The following is a 22080-nucleotide window of genomic DNA, read 5'->3' as shown; positions in this document are numbered from 1 at the left end:
ATTAGTCTTGACCCTGTTCCTCGTGGGAACAGTCCAGCCCGAACTGCCAAGCCAGGTCTTCTTTGGACCAGAAACAAGCATCCTTGGTACGGTTTCAGGGCTCCACCCTTCATCAGCCAGGCTAGCTTGAATCTAGTGGTGTACTGAGCACGGGACCCATGTCTGGGCATAACCTTCCCACTTAGGGTGACATATGCAAAAGAAACAATTGATGGACGGAATTCTGACAATGCAAAGATTCACACTCAGTCACAAAGATCTGGGTTTAATCCATCATACTTTTGCTCACCACACCACTCCCGTTTGGACCCAGCCATATGCAAATCAGTCTTGACCCTGTTCCTCGTGGGAACAGTCCAGCCCGAACTGCCAGGACAGGTCCTCCCAGGACCAGCAACAAGCATCCTGGGACCAGTTTCAGGGCCTCACCCTTCATCAGTCAGGCTTGTTTCCAGTCCAGGAACGACCTGGCCTGGCAGTTCGGCTGGATTGTTTTCATTGGGCGCAGGGTCAGGACTGATTTGCTATATGGCTGGGTCCAAACTGGAATTGCATTGTGAGCAAAAAAACAATGGATACAGGCCCAGGTCTCTTTATTGGGGTGTATGTATGGCATTGTTCTGCATTCTGTCTATCAAGTGTTCTTTTTTTTGCATTTGTCACCCCGAGTGGGACGGGTATGCCGAGATGTGGGTCCCATGCTCTCCATGCCACTGGAGTCATGCTATTCTTGCTGAAGAGGGGTGAACACCTGAAACAGGTCCTAGGATGCTTGTTTCCAGTCCAGGGAGGACCTGGCCTGGCAGTTCGGCTGGACTGTTCCCATTGGGAGAAGGGTCAAGACTGATTTGCATATGGCTGGGTCCAAACTGGAATTACAAGGCAAGCAAAAAAACAATGGATTTAGGCCCAGATCTCTGTACTGGGGTGAATGTATGACATTGTTCTGCATTCTGTCCATCAATTGTTCTTTGCATTCATTAATTTGAGCCATTATAAGTGGGCCCCAAACAGCATTTTCATTCTAGCTTCACTTCACAAATGTCTCTCAGGGTCTTCTGGAGGTGGTCAATGCAACCTCATTGAGCCCCCTGAAAGTATTCTCCTCCTGAGAACGTGATCTCTTAGATCAGCAATATCCCTAGCCTCTAGCACCCATGGAAGCACAGAAGTGAGTGTTTTATGTAATCATTCTTGAGCTTGAGAAAGCAAGGGACTGGCGCCATGGCCATGCACTGCGTGGTAGAGGAAAAAAACAAATGGATGCCTTATGGTTTACCTGTGGTTTGAATAGTAAACCCTATACTTTCTATTGAAAGTCCCATGCCTGCCTTTAACTTACTTACGTTTCAGAGTTACCTCTAGCTGTATTGTTGTTTAGGATTTTTACGCACTCCCTTTGACTCACTAAGGATGAAGGACATATGATTTCACTGTAGATTTCAATGCTACACAGGTCAAAGGTGACGGGTATCACTTCCTGTTATGTCATGTTGATGAGGCGCTGAAAGGCCACATCTTGTAAATTATGTTACTCTTATGAGGTTGACGAAATAAAGTGTGTGCTTCCCTCGGTACAATAGGCTACTTTTCAACAAAACCTAATGCTTGAAGGAAGAAGATGGTTTCTCTTTTCTGTACATGGAGCACCTACTCGAAGCATCCTCAATAGTCACATCCTTGACCTCTTCTTCAAGGGAAAACGTCAGAACAACGCGAAAGGCAAACTTTGTTAATTCTGAGCACTTTGGCAGCGTCTTCCTCGATGCAGTTGAATTTGCTATGTTGTTGTGGGTGTCTGTGTCCGGAATGGCCCGGTATACTCTGGCACAGCGCCCGGAGATTGGTCGATGCTCTGAAAGCAGCTGTACAAAAATACACGTTCTTACTTTACATTCATAATCCATGCCGCAATGTCTATTTTATAGCGCTAATATACAATGGACCGGGCGAACTATACTGCTGCTGTTTTGTGGGGCTCGCACCTAGACGAGACCAAATACATTTGTGTGTATATTATGGACATGTGATTTAAACAGCGAACCTAGGGTGACCAACCGTAATTGGGACCTCGCGTCCGTTGTCCGTGAGGATCCCTTTTATGGACGCCTTTTGCCCGTAATTTTGGCCATCCCAGGGAGCAGCACTGCTCCCCTGTGAGAAGCCTCCCCCCTCCCCCCCCTCCCTTGATGGGGCGCTTGGCACTCCTCCTGGAACACCCCCTCCCCGCCCATTGTCATTCTGTCTGCGGCTGATGATTTCCACATACAGAATGTCAATGGGGCAGTCTGGGGTGTGACAGCATGTGGCGGCCTCCTCCTACCTCAGTGTAAAGCCGGGCATTCTGTTAGATAAAAGGTAAAACGCCCTTGCTGCAATGTGAGAATACAGTTCATGTAAAGAAGCCTGTGAAACAAAAGTTCTGTAATAACCATGGAAGTAACTGTAACTCATTTTAAGTTTCTTAATACTACGAAGGATGAAGGCACTGTCTGAGGTTAGACTGCCATGTCTAAATATGGTAGGTCTATCTTTTTGAGGCTGTGTTATCCCTGTGCACTCTGAATAAACAAGTTGAGTTGAAAATATTTAAACGAAATGTCAGGGGCGTAACACAGGCCTCCGCAGCCCATGCGGTGCGGGGGGCCCTAGCTCCAAGGGGCCCCCTCAGCACTGAACTCTGGCCAGAAGAGCTCCTAATTGAGCCCAAAGTGTGCCCCCCTAAGTACCGTGCAGGGAGGCCCCCCTCACTTTTCGTTAGGCCAGTGCGAAATGTGGTTGGCGCCACATCTGACGCACGGAGTCTGGCTGTGTCTTTAAATGCAGCAACGTATTGTGGGAAAGGGTCCCCTACCCACTAAGATGCGCGCTCAATTTTCATTGAAACACAATGATTTCTTCACAATCTTCAACAGACTCAAATGACGTCAATAAAACGATCTTTCAAAGATGACTTCCATTCATTTATTCAGCAAAAGTTCAATGGTTCATAATGATATTCTTATGACTCATATCTTCATTTTTTAACGGTCTTTCAAAACACCCAATGCATTTCGGGTCTATCACAAGAGACCCTTCGTCAGGGGTCTGTAAGGTAAGTAATACAGGACCAAATTAGAAACTCCACATTCTAATCAATAAAACAAGTGCACGTGCAAAATGAACGGAAATATGAAGTGGATTAGTGCACAAGGCTGGTGATTGAGTGTAGTGATCCGTAAACACAAAAATGGCCAGAATGAAAAGAGAAAAGTTCCCAAATGTTCCCGAAGTATCAAATGTGTTGCGATAAACGTAGCGTGTTATAGTGCCGAACACTCAAATTCAGTGATCTCAAACGAAAAGGCTCTCAAACTAAAGTTTGGACTGTGCAGGAAAGACAAACGAGGGTGTGGAAAATCGTGACAACATGCAAGAATTAGTTACGGTAAACTTACAGTGAGACCGGGCAGTTCACGTCTGGGTATCCGTAATAGTGATCTGGGATACGGAAGTCCAACAAGCGTTGGCGAATGGGATTTAACGTTAGTACGTGAGGCCCTAGTCACGTGATGTGAGTATCTTAACTTCAAGGAAGTAAGTGAACGGGTAAAGTGTGGAAAGGTGAAAAGCGAAGACGGAATGTGAACGCATGAAAGACACAATAGAAAGACGCTGTGTTAATGGAACGCATAGAGTTAGGAAAAAGTATAAACAGCATCCTAAGAAACAAATACATAAATTGCTTATGAAAAGTAAAAGAGCAATCTTTCACTGATGTCTCCATGAAATTACATGAAAACTCAATTGGAATAACATGGAAAAAGGGAGCAAGGATATATATTCAGCCAATGTCAGAAATGTACATAAATTTATAGAAAACAAACATGTTAGATCCGATCGTTCATCCCAATCGGTTGTAGGGAATTACGTTTTTTAATCCAGAAGTATTCTGCTCTTAGTCTGTGTAGGAGAGTAGGGTCTGCAATCCTATGATCACCCAGATTTTTTGCTTTTGTTTCACTGGTTTACGACTTTCTCTGGCTGTGGGCCTGCTAATCAGACCCACAGCCTGGCTGTTCTCTTTCTAAATTACGATATGTACCCTAGGTGCATTTACCAATTGGTACTGGGCCATCTTATCAGACCCCGTAACGCAGGGCATAGGTGTACCCAGGGCCGCCAGGGGCTGAAGCATGTATTATGCCACCCCTGGCTGGCCTCCTAAATTTGACACAACTGGCTGCACGACAGCTGGGGCGAAGACGTGTAACCACCCTTCGCTTTAGGTATAGTAGCTCTATATCTAACCATACAATGGACACCCGAGTTCCTATCAGTCACTCCTATGGCAGGCCTTAACGATCCTGAAGGCAGAGTGCGTGGGCTCGTGTGAGCTAGGTTCAGGCCCGAGCCGAGCCCGGTTGCAGCTTGCGGAATCAAGACCCAATAGCTGTTCCATGATAACGCGTACCATAACGGTAACTCCGGTGTCGCGTTATCAAGGCATGTCGAGTAAGGTGTCATACGAATCGGGGTGCTGCCCTCTCACCAATTCTGGCGATGAGGTTAGCATTCCAACCTTCTAGAGGGGCACGACATGTACGTAACTGTGAACCCCGGTTAAAGTTAACTGAAGCCTCAGCTCCACAAAATGGATGCTGCCACCACAGACACAAGTCTGACCTCCTGCTGCTGGGAGTCCTTCCAGCGAGGAGCACTTGGACAAAGGGTTTCCTGTCGAGGGCGGTGTTCGCACCGTCCCAGACGGGGTTTGTGTATTCTGGGTAGGTAGGGCTTTGGCGAGAAGGTGACTGCGGAGTGGCACCCCGGTGCTCACTACGCATCTGCCGGTTAGAACCAGTTCCAGGGGCGACAGCCCTGGCCTGGGGAAAGTCCGGCAGGGGAGAGGGGCGTAACTACCCCCCTTCCTGGTCCCACCCTTAGGGCAGGACCTAGTCATGTACCCACCCCTTTCTTTAGGATAAAGACCGGAGCGGGGACCCTTCCAAATTAGATCATCTTTGAATCAAGAATACTTTCTACGAAAGGACTTCGAGACTCTTCTCAAGATTTCTCCCTTGTGGCTAAGGAGTAGTCACCCTGCATCAGCGGGCACCATCTAAGAACTCTGCGGTTTGCTGTAAGTCCTTCCTCAAGGAATCCGACGGCCCAGCTCGACGAGAACCGGCTTCCCTGGCACCTCTGACCTCTACCCACGTCATCAGCTCAGCTGTGATCTGTGGGTGCGACGAGACCTCGAGGGACCGGCCATCATCAGAACCTGCACGCTCTTAAAACCAGCACGACCATCGAGGTAACTCTCTGGTGAGTGCTCTGGGGTCCGAGAAGCCCAGACCCTGAGCCGCTCCAGCACCGAAGTGCAGTCTCCCAGCATCTCCACGATCTGCGTGGGGCCCTTCTGCTCGCTGCTCAGCACGTTGTCTGGTCACTAGCCGCTGGCTTGTGCCCTTCTGTGACGACATCCGAGAATCATCACTGCTGGTCTGGTTGCTCCAGACTGGCCCTTGCTTCCATCTTTGCGAGAAGCACCCCGGACCCTCCTGGTCCACTCAAGACGCCATCTTAGGCCCACCACGTGGCCCTGAGATCTGCCAAGGCTTGTTGCCCCATCCTGGGCCCAGCGACGCCGACAGCATCATCCTTCATGGGACAGCTCGCACCTCCACCGTGGTCGCCGACAACGCCTCCTGGTCCGTGAGACTGCAGAGCCTAGCGTCGCCCACTCACCTGGTCGAGGTGACGGCCAACCGGTGCCTTCCTGGTACCCTCTGACTACTGGCTAGTAGTACGAACTTGGTCCCCTCTGCTTTCAGGTTTCATCAATCTCCGATCCAGGCTTGGATCTCTACGAACTATTCAGCACTGGTCGCCGGCCAGCAACTCCTTTTCTTCCGGCTCCTGGCTCGTCAGCAAAGACCCCGACGCCTGTAAGACTTGTGCAGCCGCAGCCCTCGTGGCTAGGTAACTCGGCATTTCGGTGCCTGCATAGCCTCCTTACTCTAGGGTCCTGAGTCCCTCGCTTCCGACTTGCCTTATCGGGTCCGCCCGAGACCTTAATCTTTCCGTGTCCTCGGACACTTGTTTTAACTGTGCACTTGAAGTATTTGCTAAAGAGATTTGGTTTGTGCTTAGTACCCTGTCCTCATAAAGAGTACAGGGCTGTTGTGATTCTTAATAAATATACTGTTTATTTTCATAACACTTGTGTGGTGTCCTTTCACTGGGTGTTCAAGGGGTACATGTGTGGTAAACAGCTGGCTTAACGCGCCCTCTCGAGTCTTTAGCCTTAGACTGCTCGTATCCACGCTACTAGGATAGCTGGTCTATAGGTTGACTTACAACCAAACACCATAAGGGTCGTTGGAACGATACATAGCGGTCGCTAGAATAGCGAACGTTGCATATCGGGCCAACTTCTCACATTGGTGAGCAGCGGTTGGGATTTGAGCTTGCTGTTGTTTTACCACACGTATCCTAAGAATATCTTGTTGAAAGATCGCACAAGTACTGTTAGTACATATAACTAAAAGCTTAGAATACTCTGAGTTCTACTGAACCAGCTGTTGTAGCTCCTCAAGGCTTAGCACACCTTGGCTACAACTCTTAGCAAGGGTACAGTAGGTAAACACGTAGTGTAGGTAGGTGCATCACTTACACCACACTAGAAACAGTATGTCGGACAAAGGAGGAAACTCTGGGTCTCCCCTTGTGTCAGTTGACCCTCCACAGGTCATCCCTTCAGGATATACTGTGCTGAGCTTCAAGGAGTTAAGACGACTGTGTCACTCCAGGAAGATTCAGCAGGGGTCTAACCCCACAACGTCCTTTCTGATTGGTCTCTTGGAGACTTATGATGCCAGAAGAGCTGAGAAACTTCGTAGCTCTTCTAATCCAGAAGGAGACATGCCTCCCCTCGAGGGAACCCGGGACGATCCTGACCTCATCCACCTCGCAACTGAGAACGAAGATGTGGAGGAGGATGAGGATGAGGATCTCTCTGGGGATGAGGCAGATAAGGGACAGGTAGAAGTCGTCAGACTAAGCAGGTCCAACTTAAGCAAACATGATAGCGGTACTGGGGGACCCCTGGGGCCACTATCAGGTCAGCTTAACATTGGGAATGGACGAGCCCGATCTCTGTCAAGAGACTCTGGCAGATCCCTTCAAACCAATGGCTCTCACAACTCTTCTCAAAGAGGGATGACGTCCCCTCAGAGGAGAGTGTACGAAGCTAAGGAAAGGGCAGCTAATCTGAGGATCGAAAGGGAAGAACTTGCCCTGGCCAAAGAAAGGCTTGCCTTTGCTAGAGAGCAACAGTTAAGTGGGGCAGTCCCCACTGGTGGCAGCAATGTACCTAGTAATAGGGAAAAGAGTTTCGATACGAAACACCTTGGTAAGATAGTGCCCCCCTTTAAACAAGGGGACGACATCCACAAATGGATTACTGCTTTGGAGAGGGCCTGCACTGTGCAGGGTGTTCCCCAGAGTCAGTGGGCAGCTATCTTGTGGCTCTCCTTTGAAGGAAAAGGAAGAGACAAGCTCCTCACCACAAGGGTGGAGGATGCTAACAATTACCAAATCTTGAAAAATACACTCGTTGAAGGGTTCGGCCTAACCACTGAGCAGTACAGGGTGCTGTTCAGGGATACCCAGAAAACGCAGTCTCAAGATTGGTCTGATTTTGTCGATTGTGCCACTAAGGCTTTTGAGGGCTGGTTGCTGGGCAGTAAGGTTACTGATTATCAAGGATTGTATAATTTGATGATGAGAGAACAAATTTTAAACAATTGTCAGAACCAGTTGTTGCATCAGCATCTTGTCGACTCAGATCTGACCTCTCCCCAAGAATTGGGAAAGAAGGCAGACAGATGGGTTCGTACAAGAGTTAAACAGAACCAGGGCCAGAATCAAGGTGGTCAGAAGAAAGCAGACCAGAAGGGTAAAGATTCTAAAGGGGAACAAAATGACCAGAAGTCTTCGACAGGTCCCCAACAACCCAAAGAGGGTGGGGGTCAGGCTCCCCAAAAGAAGAAAGAAGGCCAATCCAAAAGATGGTGCCAGTACTGTAAAAGTAAATCTCACTGGTTTAGTGAGTGCACCAAGAAAGGAGGAGGGCAGACTCCTGCCACTGCAGCCCCTAAGGCACCTGTGCCCCCTAGTACAGTCAGCAGTGGTAGTGCGCCTCCCAAGGGTTTAGTAGGGTTAACCCTGGGTTCTGAGGGGCGTGACAACTTAGTTGGCACACTCACTCAGGCTGTCCATGTCAGTACAGGGGACGCGGACGTATCCCCTGACGTAAGCCCCAATACTTTGGGCAAATACCGACAGACGCCTTTCATAAATGGAAAGATGGCTCAGGCCTATAGGGACACGTGCCAGCGTCACCATGGTGACGCCTAACTTTGTGGACCCTGGACAGATCATGCCAGGTACAGAATTCCTGGTGACCAATGCAAGCAATGTCACTACCAATCACAGTATGGCAATTGTAGCTTTCTCCTGGGGAGGGGTAACTGGCCAAAAGAAGGTTGTAGTTAGTCCAGACCTCCCAGTGGATTGTTTGTTGGGCAATGATTTGGAGTCGTCACAATGGTCAGAAGTGGAGCACCGGACTCACATGGAAATGTTAGGTTTGCCAGCACATGTGTTCGCTGTGACTAGGTCACAGGTCAGGAAATGCCCCACTGAACAGGTGCTGGATCCTGGAACAACGGACCAGACACCTCCCAAGAAAAAGAGCAGTAGGGTTAAGGCTGCGCCTTCCCCCTTGCCCCAGGTCGAGGATCAAGTCTCAGAGGAGGCTGACCTACAGGAATTGAGGGAAACTGAGCCTAGGGAATTCGAACTTGATCAAGTTGAATTCTTGGGTTCAGGGGGACCCTCAAGGGAAGACCTGGGGAAGGACCAGTTAGACTGCCCTTCTCTTGAACCCCTCAGACAGCAGGCTGCTGCTGAGGCTGCTGGGAACGCCACAGGTACCCACAAGGTATACTGGGAAGATGGACTCCTGTACACTGAGTCAAGAGACCCCAAGCCTGGCATGACCAGGAGGCTGGTTGTACCCTTGTCTCAGCGTGGTTTCCTACTTACCTTGGCCCACGAGATTCCCTTAGCAGGTCACTTAGGCCAGACGAAAACGTGGGACAGGCTTGTCTCACACTTTCACTGGCCTCACATGAACGAAGATACCAAGGAGTTTTGCCGCTCCTGTGTCACTTGCCAAGCCAGTGGTAAGTCAGGTGGCACGACAAAGGCCCCCCTTATACCAATGCCTGTGGTGGGGGTGCCCTTTGAACGGGTGGGGATCGACATCGTCGGTCCCATGGAACCACCTACAGCATCAGGGCACAAGTTTATACTGGTGGTAGTGGATCATGCCACCAGGTATCCTGAAGCTATTCCCCTTAGGACCACTACAGCACCTGTTGTGGCAAGAGCCCTAGTTGGAGTGTTCTCCAGAGTGGGCTTCCCTAAGGAGGTCGTCTCCGACAGAGGTGCAAACTTTATGTCGAGCTACTTAACTGCTATGTGGAAGGAATGTGGTGTTAACTACAAGTTCACTACACCCTATCATCCACAATGCAATGGGCTTGTTGAGAGATTCAACAGGACCCTAAAAGGGATGATTCATGGACTACCGGAAAAGCTTCGGCGTAGATGGGACGTCCTGATCCCCTGCCTCTTGTTCGCCTACAGAGAAGTCCCGCAGAAGGGGGTTGGCTACAGCCCTTTTGAACTTTTGTACGCCTGTAAGGGGACCCCTGTGTTTGGTGAAGGAAGGATGGGAGAGACCTCTCAAAAAGCCTGCAGCCAACATAGTGGACTATGTGCTTGGCCTCCGTTCGCGGATGGCTGAATACATGGAAAAGGCATCTGAAAACCTTAAGGCCAGCCAAGAACTCCAAAAAGCTTGGCATGACCAAAAGGCTGTCTTGACTGTTTACCAGCCCGGACAGAAGGTGTGGGTGTTGGAGCCAGTGGCCCCAGCAGCACTCAAGGACAAATGGTCCGGGCCCTACACCATCCTGGAGAAAAAGGGAGAGGTCACCTACCTGGTCGACCTGGGAACTCCCCGGAGCCCCCACAGGGTGCTTCATGTCAACAGGCTAAAAGCATATGTCGACAGGAAGGACATGAGTTTGCTCATGGCCCTAGATGAGGGACAGGAAGAGGAGAGTGACCCTCTCCCCGACCTGCTCACTCAGAATCCTGACGATGGCTCGGTAGATGGTGTTGTCTTTTGTGGCAGCCTCTCCGAACATCAACAGAGCGACTGTAAACAGGTTCTTCAGTCGTTCAGACATATGTTTTCTCTAACACCCAGTCAGACCGATTGGTGCACCCATGAGGTTGACACTGGTGACAGCTTGCCCGTCAAGAGTAAAATCTACAGGCAGCCTGATCACGTTAGAGACTGCATCAAGAGTGAAGTGCAGAAAATGTTGGAGCTGGGAGTCATTGAACCCTCGGATAGCCCTTGGGCTAGTCCCGTAGTTCTAGTGCCGAAACCTCACACCCAGGGTGGTAAGAGAGAGATGAGGTTTTGCGTAGACTACAGGGGTCTCAATGCAGTCACTAAGACTGACGCCCACCCAATACCAAGGGCAGACGAGCTTATCGATAGATTGGCTTCGGCCAACTACTTAAGTACGTTTGACCTGACAGCTGGGTATTGGCAAATCAGGTTAGCTGAGGACGCCAAGCCTAAAACCGCATTTTCAACCCCTGGTGGGCATTATCAGTTCGTGGTGATGCCCTTTGGTCTGAAAAATGCACCTGCCACCTTCCAACGGTTGGTGAATCAAGTCCTTACTGGGCTGGATGACTTCTGTGCGGCGTATCTTGACGATATTGCTGTCTTTAGCTCCACCTGGGAGGATCACCTGGTCCACCTGCGGAAGACGTTAGAGGCACTGCAAGCAGCAGGTCTCACTATCAAGGCCACCAAGTGCCAGATAGGGCAGACACAGGTTGTATACCTGGGCCACCTTGTAGGTGGAGGTCAGGTTCAGCCACTGGAGAGCAAGATACAGTCAATCAGGGACTGGGCTCCTCCAACCACCCAGACTCAGGTTCGAGCTTTCTTGGGCCTGACTGGTTACTATAGGAAGTTTGTCAGGAACTATGGTTCAATTGTGACACCATTAAACGAACTGACAAGTAAGAAAATGCCAAAAAAAGTTCAGTGGACAGCGAGCTGTCAAAAAGCATTCGATGACCTAAAGCAGGCCATGTGCACGGCGCCTATCCTCAAGAGTCCGGACTACTCCAAACCATTCATTGTCCAAACAGATGCTTCTGAGTTGGGTGTGGGAGCTGTTCTTTCTCAACTGAATTTTGATGGTCAAGACCAGCCCATTGCTTTTATAAGCAGAAGGCTGACCCCTAGAGAAAAGAATTGGTCAGCTATTGAGAGGGAGGCCTTTGCTGTGGTTTGGGCCCTGAAGAAGCTGAGGCCATACTTGTTTGGCACTCACTTCAAGATTCAGACCGACCATAAGCCCCTCTTGTGGCTAAATCAGATGAAGGGTGAAAACCCCAAACTGCTTAGGTGGTCCATTTCCCTACAGGGGATGGACTTTACAGTGGAACATAGACCTGGTACTGATCATGGCAATGCCGATGGGCTCTCCAGATATTTCCACTTAGAACAAGAAGACTCACCTGGTCAAGGTTAGCTTATTGTTCCGACGTTTGGGGGGGGGGGGTCATGTAGGAGAGTAGGGTCTGCAATCCTATGATCACCCAGATTTTTTGCTTTTGTTTCACTGGTTTACGACTTTCTCTGGCTGTGGGCCTGCTAATCAGACCCACAGCCTGGCTGTTCTCTTTCTAAATTACGATATGTACCCTAGGTGCATTTACCAATTGGTACTGGGCCATCTTATCAGACCCCGTAACGCAGGGCATAGGTGTACCCAGGGCCGCCAGGGGCTGAAGCATGTATTATGCCACCCCTGGCTGGCCTCCTAAATTTGACACAACTGGCTGCACGACAGCTGGGGCGAAGACGTGTAACCACCCTTCGCTTTAGGTATAGTAGCTCTATATCTAACCATACAATGGACACCCGAGTTCCTATCAGTCACTCCTATGGCAGGCCTTAACGATCCTGAAGGCAGAGTGCGTGGGCTCGTGTGAGCTAGGTTCAGGCCCGAGCCGAGCCCGGTTGCAGCTTGCGGAATCAAGACCCAATAGCTGTTCCATGATAACGCGTACCATAACGGTAACTCCGGTGTCGCGTTATCAAGGCATGTCGAGTAAGGTGTCATACGAATCGGGGTGCTGCCCTCTCACCAATTCTGGCGATGAGGTTAGCATTCCAACCTTCTAGAGGGGCACGACATGTACGTAACTGTGAACCCCGGTTAAAGTTAACTGAAGCCTCAGCTCCACAAAATGGATGCTGCCACCACAGACACAAGTCTGACCTCCTGCTGCTGGGAGTCCTTCCAGCGAGGAGCACTTGGACAAAGGGTTTCCTGTCGAGGGCGGTGTTCGCACCGTCCCAGACGGGGTTTGTGTATTCTGGGTAGGTAGGGCTTTGGCGAGAAGGTGACTGCGGAGTGGCACCCCGGTGCTCACTACGCATCTGCCGGTTAGAACCAGTTCCAGGGGCGACAGCCCTGGCCTGGGGAAAGTCCGGCAGGGGAGAGGGGCGTAACTACCCCCCTTCCTGGTCCCACCCTTAGGGCAGGACCTAGTCATGTACCCACCCCTTTCTTTAGGATAAAGACCGGAGCGGGGACCCTTCCAAATTAGATCATCTTTGAATCAAGAATACTTTCTACGAAAGGACTTCGAGACTCTTCTCAAGATTTCTCCCTTGTGGCTAAGGAGTAGTCACCCTGCATCAGCGGGCACCATCTAAGAACTCTGCGGTTTGCTGTAAGTCCTTCCTCAAGGAATCCGACGGCCCAGCTCGACGAGAACCGGCTTCCCTGGCACCTCTGACCTCTACCCACGTCATCAGCTCAGCTGTGATCTGTGGGTGCGACGAGACCTCGAGGGACCGGCCATCATCAGAACCTGCACGCTCTTAAAACCAGCACGGCCATCGAGGTAACTCTCTGGTGAGTGCTCTGGGGTCCGAGAAGCCCCGACCCTGAGCCGCTCCAGCACCGAAGTGCAGTCTCCCAGCATCTCCACGATCTGCGTGGGGCCCTTCTGCTCGCTGCTCAGCACGTTGTCTGGTCACTAGCCGCTGGCTTGTGCCCTTCTGTGACGACATCCGAGAATCATCACTGCTGGTCTGGTTGCTCCAGACTGGCCCTTGCTTCCATCTTTGCGAGAAGCACCCCGGACCCTCCTGGTCCACTCAAGACGCCATCTTAGGCCCACCACGTGGCCCTGAGATCTGCCAAGGCTTGTTGCCCCATCCTGGGCCCAGCGACGCCGACAGCATCATCCTTCGTGGGACAGCTCGCACCTCCACCGTGGTCGCCGACAACGCCTCCTGGTCCGTGAGACTGCAGAGCCTAGCGTCGCCCACTCACCTGGTCGAGGTGACGGCCAACCGGTGCCTTCCTGGTACCCTCTGACTACTGGCTAGTAGTACGAACTTGGTCCCCTCTGCTTTCAGGTTTCATCAATCTCCGATCCAGGCTTGGATCTCTACGAACTATTCAGCACTGGTCGCCGGCCAGCAACTCCTTTTCTTCCGGCTCCTGGCTCGTCAGCAAAGACCCCGACGCCTGTAAGACTTGTGCAGCCGCAGCCCTCGTGGCTAGGTAACTCGGCATTTCGGTGCCTGCATAGCCTCCTTACTCTAGGGTCCTGAGTCCCTCGCTTCCGACTTGCCTTATCGGGTCCGCCCGAGACCTTAATCTTTCCGTGTCCTCGGACACTTGTTTTAACTGTGCACTTGAAGTATTTGCTAAAGAGATTTGGTTTGTGCTTAGTACCCTGTCCTCATAAAGAGTACAGGGCTGTTGTGATTCTTAATAAATATACTGTTTATTTTCATAACACTTGTGTGGTGTCCTTTCACTGGGTGTTCAAGGGGTACATGTGTGGTAAACAGCTGGCTTAACGCGCCCTCTCGAGTCTTTAGCCTTAGACTGCTCGTATCCACGCTACTAGGATAGCTGGTCTATAGGTTGACTTACAACCAAACACCATAAGGGTCGTTGGAACGATACATAGCGGTCGCTAGAATAGCGAACGTTGCATATCGGGCCAACTTCTCACAGTCTGTGTTTAGACGGATCCATATCTCGGCGTTGAGGAAGCACCTCCAATACCGTAAATCTCAATTGAGCAATTTGATGTCGAGCTTCCTGCCAATGGCTGGCGATGGTGGATTTCATGTTCAATAAACGAATGTTACTTTTATGTTCAGTGATTAGAACTTTGATTTTACCTTCAGGTCTATCTTTTTGATCAGCTTCAAGTCTAGTTTATGCAAAATTATTCCGCTCGATTGCAAACGTACCCATTCTCTCATCTGCCACTTCCCTATACATTTCCATATTTCTGAATTCATAATTTTTCTGAATAGTCTGTAGTTTCAGTATTAAAGTAATTTGATTTTCTTTTAGATATGGATGCAAATTTAGTTTTTCCTCAAGCATATTACCTAGGCAATAAAGAATCCATCGTTGAATCTAAATAGTGTACCTTGATACCTACGGCACGAAAAGACCACATTGGGGAAGGGTCTTACATTTTCTTATTATTATGTAACCCCTTCTGAAAGACAAAGGCTACACGTGGGTACTGCCCCTACATATCATTCACTCCCCCCCACCCCCTCCCCCAGCGATAATAGCATACGATTGGAGTGCAGTAATGACTTGAAATCTGGCGTGAGTCAGCTGACCTTTGCCTGCCCCTACCCACCCTAAACTCCACGTACCCCGAGCAATCAATCTGCATCAATGGCAGGACTACAGAGCCTCGACGCCACCGCATATTTGAAGACACCCTTCATGTGACCATTTATAGAGTATGACAGGCTCCTCCCCAACAATATAGTAAGAAAACCAAAAGTGAGCCGTAGGATAGCATGAATCTAACGCATATACAGTTCCTGTGCAGCTCTGTTATTTGAAACGGGGGATGGTATAAAGGAATCGACAGTAGCAAGCAAACAATTAAAATATGCTTTGGATGGGTTTTTCCATTGGGCTATGATATGCACCGATGAATGTTAAGGCTCCTGATGGATATTGAACTAAATGCCAATAAAAATATGTTTGAAAAATAAAATAAAAAAAGAAGGGTTATCGTTCTTTCAGTCTCATCATTTTAGAACTGAAGTCTTTTCAATATTGTATTCAACAAAGCCATGGTTGCTGCTTTTTTATTTTAAGCAACTTACAACCATTGACAAAGCCAATAGTCCTGGCTTGTTTTTGGTGTAATGATACTTGCTGTATTATATATCTGAATGCAATGACAGAAACATAATACCAGTCGGGGGGGGGGGGGGGGGATACTATGCTAAGCGCAGATTTTTACTATAGGTGTTTTAAGCCATGCCCTCAATTACATCGAATACCCCCTTTGAAGAGACTCCCCAGTTTTTTAACCCCACTTAAGGCCCTGGAAACAACACCATGTCACAGTCACCTCACATCCTGGCACTGTGCATCATGCATGACTTATGACTTCTACGTTTTCAAATTGCCTATGTGCAGGAGCATAGTGAACTCTCCCCCACCCCACCCCTTGCTTTAGGAACTGCAGCAGGGTTGAAGTTCTTGATGGGTCTCTTCTGTCTGCAACTCTGCAGACAAAGGCTCAGCTCATAATGTGAAAAGGTGGGTGAGTAAATAAGTGAAGGAATGTGTGAATGACAAGATGGATTACTGAAAGGATGAATGGATATGTGAAAGGGTGAATGGATAGATAATGAAAAAGGATGGTTGGATGAGTGAATGAGTGGAAGTATGGATGAGAGAACAGATAAATAGATGGATGTATGGGTGGAAGTGTAGATGGATGGGTAAAAGGGTGGATGGGTGTGTGAAAGGATGGATGGATGGATGGATGAGTGAAAGGGTAGACGATGAGCGAGTGAAAGGGTAGATGGATGAGTGAAATGAAAGGATGGATGGATTGATGAATTGATACGTGAAAGGGTGAATGGATGGATGGATGGATGAGTGAAAGGGAAGATGATGGGCGAGTGAATGGGTAGATGGATGAGTGAAAGGATGGATGCATTGATGAATTAATACGTGAAAGGGTGAATAGATGGATGGATGAGTGAAAGGGTGTATGTAAGGATTGATGAGTGAGTGAAAGGGGGTAGATGGTCAAAAAGGTGGATAGATGAGTGAAGAATTGAAAGGGTGGATGGATAAGAGAACGAATGGATGAGTGAAAGGATGGATGAGTAATAGGATCAATGGATGGATTCATGAATGGATGAGTAGATGGGTGGGTGGATGGATGGATAAGTGAAAGGGGGATGGAGAGAGAAAGGGAGGATGGATGACTGAAAGGATGAATAGGTGGAAGGATAAGTGACTGGATGGACGGATAAGTAAGTGAATGGATGGGTGAAAGGGTAGATGGCTGGATGGATGAGTGAATAGATGGATGGGTGGAAGAGTGGATGGATGACTGTACAGATGAATGGGCTGAAAGGGTGGGTAGATGAATAATGGATGAGTGAAGGGGTGGATGGAAGGATATATGGTGGATAGGTTTGCAAATGGTTGAATATGTTTGGATATAGATGGGCACACAGATGGAAGGACAGAAAGAATAGTGAAAGACTGAATGGTAGATTAAAGAAGGATTACACCTTGTAGCACCCATTATCTTAAATAACATTTCCTATACATTGACATTCATGTTAATAGGAGTCATTGTCTCTATGTAATGTGTGTGTGATGTAATGCACTCCAACACCCTGCCCTACATACTTAGGATATGCACGTGAGACCATGAGAGACGGTCAAAGTGAAGATGAGGGGCACCATTTTAGGGTGGTAGCAAGGCCGGACTGGCCGGACCGGGCATCGGGTGTTTCCCTGGGAGGCTGGAAAGCAGGAAGGGGGGGAGCTGTTTTGTTACTGGGGGGCTGGCACTGCAAAGTTCCTTGTATAGCCAGTAGTTTTCAATCGACAATAAAAGCGGCCTCACTTATATTCAGGTGTGGTTCACCATTGTCTGGTGACTAATGTACCTGCTGGAGCGAGATGCGAATTTTTACACTCACAGTCCTGAATTTGCACCTGTGCCAGTTGGTCACCCTAACATGACCTCGAGCCTGAATGTTTAATTCACATTTTGTTTACATACACACACCTTTGCCCTAACTGCGCCATTTTTGTACCGAGGTCGTCCAGTTTCTCTGCCCCATGTTTTTATAACTGTACAGATACACGTCTAAACCTTAGTTTGAGCGGGAGTTGTAGTTGTTAAACGCCAATACGTCGCTAACAGTCTTAGAATAATCATGTCACAAGTCAAACAAGTGATGTGAGGAAAAAAATCGTGTGTCCTGCTCCTTAGATGCTAACCCTGTCCCCGAAAGCAATCTCGTCCCTCATCCATCCCTTTATTCGACTCTCTCAAAAAGTCACCCTACCTGGCCGCAATGAGGGGCGTTTGAGGGTGGCGGCATGGGACTGTGCCGCATGTATGAGGTCACCGCACTTGACGAGGCACTGAGTGACCCTGTTACAGGGCGGAAAGCGTCAATGGCTGAATATATCTGCCAATGACTGAATCTGCGTACCTCCAAAGACATTCCTTCTTTATCAAAATGCACTAAAGAAATACGGAGCCGCAGAAGAAACGAAACTTCACGTCCTTTCGCCGGTTTCCGCTCTGAGTTTTCGTGGTACCAAAATTAGCCTCCCCCGACCGGGTGACAGGTGCGCACTTGCATAAACCGAGGCCCCGCCCCTTGCGGCCTTCTCCTTTCCGCGACCAATCAGAAGTTGTCGCTGAGGCCCGGTGGGCAGGGCCGCCGGGCTGTCAGCAGATCTGCAGTATAAGAGGTCCAGGAACCTTGGGGGGGCTTCTGAGCAGTGCGGGCATCCCAACCTCGCCTCGGGTGTAGGGATTGCATGGAGGGAAGCAAAGCTACACAGACGCAACCGCTGTGTAGTTTTGTTTTCAGGGCAGGAGGCTCAACCATTCACATACTGGGATTGTCAAAACCAACCGGATAAGGAGGTCGTGCCGCAAACTAACCAACTTGGGCTCAGCCCACCCTTTTTAGGCACTCTCGAGAAATCAGGTTAGTGGTATTTTCACTCAAACCGATTTAACTTTCTTTTTTTATACCACTTTAGTCAGGAGCTGTTTTGAGCAATGTCCCTCCTCAGATGCCTTTCTTGTAAGAGCATCTCGTTGTTTTATTACATATGTACGAGTAAAAACATATTGCATACTTAAATTACATGTAATTCCGTATCTTTCTAATACTTGTTGTTCAATTACCTAGACTTACTGATATATGTATCCGTATATTAATGTACATTTTTTTTATATTTGCATGGGAATGGATGAATATACATGTGCTAGTATTTAAGGTTACATATATATATATATTTGGTGATCTGACTTATGAAAACCCATTTCGAGCGAGCAGAATATATATATATATATATATATATATATATATATATATATATATATATATATATATATATATATATATATATATATATATATAATTGCATGTATAATGCACCACGTTGGCAGAATATGACGCCACACATGTATAGATCTTCACGTTAACTAGTTGTGGGCGACCGCGTGTGCCTCGTGGAGAGGTGGGAACCACAGTATAATATGTAAGCGCCACTTGTGCTAAGTTTGGAAGTGGCCGCCTGGTGGAAGGGGGTGCCCAGAGAAGAATGCTGAAGGTTATCTGTCAGCCACCAGCTGAGCAGAGCCAATAATAGCCCTGACTCAGGGCAGCGGCAGCAGCTGAGCAGGCATGGCTTTTTAAGGCAATGGACTCTGAGGGTATCAGTTGCACCCCCCACCCCATGGGGGCACACTTGTCTGCTGTCAATCAGAGCGGGAAGGAACTATTTTTAGACCAGGCCTTATTGGATGAATGGCTTTTACCATCATAAGTATAAATTACATTCTACCAATGCTAATACTGTCAAAATACGCTTTTATCATTGCACTTTTAAAACTTTTCTGGTGTGCGAGCCAAACGCCCTCGATGTAATGGGTTGCAATTAATAACTCGGACCACTGCTAAACAAAGCCTGTGGGAACCGTGAACGATAATGATGTTGTAGAGAATCTTAAAGTCTAGGTACTCACCCACTATACAGCGAACACTTATATTTAAGCAGAGCCGGTTGTTCCTTTTTTTAAAGTATAATTATGTTTCCCTTATTCAACTGTGCCCCAGTGGATTGCGTTTTTCGATGCCTTCACATTTTAAGTAGCAAAAGCTTACTTCAAAAAACTTCACTAAAACTTTTTTCACGAACCAAAGGTTTTTGAACCCTTTAAGAAAATAACATTTAACCACGCGGAGAGTGTGCTGTAATATTCGATTTAGAAACATGTCAAATTGTGGAAAGCACATCTTTGCTTTGGGACGTTTGTTCCGTAAAGTGGTAATAGAGGCATAGTTGAAAAAGCCCCGACCACCGCATCTCTTTGGAAGTTAGCGTCCGCTATTTCGTGCGGCGTCACGGTGAGAGGGAGGGGGCTTCTAGACCCACATACCTGTCAACAGCTGCGCAAACGCTTGGCAACTTCTGAATTCCAGAAATGGACCCCCCCCCCCCCCAAAACTACCACCACCACCTTACCACTAAGAGCTTCACGGATGTTGTCCACATTGCTTCCAATAAAAAGTGTAACAAACGATATTTACAGTTCGGCCGTGTCGCTTGTACACACAGAAATCAATTAAATACGCACTATTTTCAGGGGTCTCTTTCTGATGAAGGAAGCGTTTCATGTTACCACGGTCACGATCTAAAACAGGACAGCGCAGATTAACGAACTGACAAATTCATCAAGTGTTTAAATCCGAGTTTAGGGCGTATATAAAATACGTGCCCTGCATTAATGCTCCAGGTTACGATCTGAGGTTAGTGTCGTACCTGCATTGGAGAATGTTGATGTCGGTGCTTGATTTGTGCCGGTGCTGCCAGTGATAGGCACCGGCACTCACGTTTTTTTAGATCTGGGATGTATTTTCCATTCCTACATTGTGTCCCGGGACAAACGGAGAAAGTGAGAAGGAAGGTTACAGAGAAAGATTTAGAAAAACGTAAAAATGAGACCGAAAGAAAGAGCAACGAAGGTGAAGTCGAGAAGAGTCAGTCGTTGCTATACTTATCATTCTTTTTCTTTTATCGTTTGACAACATGTCTCTTAAGTAAAAAAAAGTGGCCCATGTTTTATTTATTTGATAAAGTAAGGAGTGAGACGGAGTCCTGACAAGTAAATGTTTATTCCGTTATCCTCATTGCGCCCTCTTTGAAGTCGGGGTACTAAGAGCGGGGAGGGGCAGCGAAGAGAGGGGGCAGCTGGGTTGATAGAGGTGTTTATTGTTTACTATGTATGTTGTTGATGCACGTGTCCTTCCGCTAACGTACGTTTGGACCTGTTCTCTCTTCCAGAGTGCCTATCAAGATGACTGCGCAAGCACCAACGTTCATACAGCCGTTACAAAGCGTTGTAGCACTAGAGGGTAGTGCTGCAACCTTTGAGGCTCATATTAGTGGTAAGTGGACCTCCTAAAATGCATGTTTATGTCCTCTTCGAGTTGTTGTCGAGCTGTGCACATTTTGTTTCAAGCGCAACAGAATTTTCCTCTCGCGCTGGTGTTATCCGATAGCTCCGTGGCACCATGGCTCCAGTCATGGAGGACCATTTACCTACTAATTCATTCTGGGAGCTGTTGTCTCCGTACTACCCTTTATGGGGTTTAAGTGCCAGAAGACATTGGTTTGCATGGCTTGGCAGAGTGGTGCCCCCGGGGCACAGAGGCGCCTGGTAATGTTACACATGCTCGGACATTCTGTACCCTCTTGTTGATACGAGTGATGTTGCGTGTGCCTTGATTTATTGCCAGTTTTGGGAACTTCCTAAGTAACAACTTTTTCTTTGGGTCTCTAGATTTCGTATTTCGGTCCTAGAAACTGTTTCAATGTGTGCATGAATTCACAGAGCCTAGAATCGTCTTTACTTCAGGGAGCTAGAGGTACTACTGATTGTAACGATACAGCTGTGCTAGATTGAAAACAGGTTAACCTAGCATTTGAGTCAAGTACATAGTTAATTCCAGTAGTTAAGGAGTCAAACAAATAACACCTATAGAAATCGTACAGGTTGGTAGTTCATGCCCTTTGGACTTTGTTGCTGGAGGCCTGGTGCCATTTGCCATAGAATTGTAACTTAGTCTGGTTTGTTTGCAATTGTAGACTTCTGTATCCACAGCAGGGACTCGTGTTTGGCCCCCATGGCCACAGGTTTGAATCCTGTGGAACACCCACTCAACCTTTCATCCTTCCGAGGTCCATAACATTAGCACTGTTGAGTTGGGTAGAAATACCCTTTAATATTTAGCACTACACGTTTGTTAAACATGTGCTTTACAAATACCTATTATCTTGTTTTTATATTATTTTTTCAAGTTATGTGAGGATTAGTGCATAAAAGCAGCGCCAGTGATCTCAACTGAGAGTCATTCCCTACAAGTAGGGGTGATGGGCTGTTTAACCTCGACCGCGCGGTCCCCGCCTCACCAGTGACAAAACAGATTAGATGGCTCACGGTCCCTGGCATTTAAGGAAACGGAGCACATTGGTGGCGGGTTTAATTTTACCATAGGCCCCTGCGCCCGAGAGGCCTCGCCCACCCCACAGCCTGACTCATCTGCCACTGATACGGGGCTCAACTCTTGCTAAAAGTAGACTCCAGGCCAGCAGTCCTGGCATGTGTACCAGAGGCTTCCCGGAGCAAAGGCACGCTCGGGTGCAGCCTGCCAGCATTTCTGCTGCGGTGACGCACTATTATTAGGTAGGCCTGAGGCCTGTGTGCGCTTGTGCTAAAGCCACGGATTAGAGTTAGTCAAACACGCTAATCACCAGCACATATGTTCTTTCATTCGCCGTCACTTATTAATAA

General features: G+C 48.2%; 1 protein-coding gene across 1 annotated transcript in view; it reads left to right on the top strand.

Annotated features, from left to right (window-relative positions):
- Positions 1-17986: 17986 nt before the first annotated feature.
- The window catches only part of TTN (titin), a 380526-nt gene continuing 376432 nt past the window's right edge, over positions 17987-22080 (top strand). Inside the window, exons 1-2 of the mRNA XM_086956205.1 lie at positions 17987-18205; positions 20571-20674. Coding sequence (XP_086812331.1) covers positions 20584-20674 — 91 coding nt within the window. The 5' untranslated portion in view covers positions 17987-18205; positions 20571-20583. The remainder of the gene's footprint in view (positions 18206-20570; positions 20675-22080) is intronic.

This window comes from Lissotriton vulgaris, chromosome 2_1 (assembly GCF_964263255.1).
Source record: "Lissotriton vulgaris chromosome 2_1, aLisVul1.2, whole genome shotgun sequence".
In the NCBI taxonomy this organism is placed as follows: domain Eukaryota; kingdom Metazoa; phylum Chordata; class Amphibia; order Caudata; family Salamandridae; genus Lissotriton; species Lissotriton vulgaris.
Note: the sequence above shows the minus strand (reverse complement) of the source record. Positions and strands in the feature narration are given on the sequence as shown.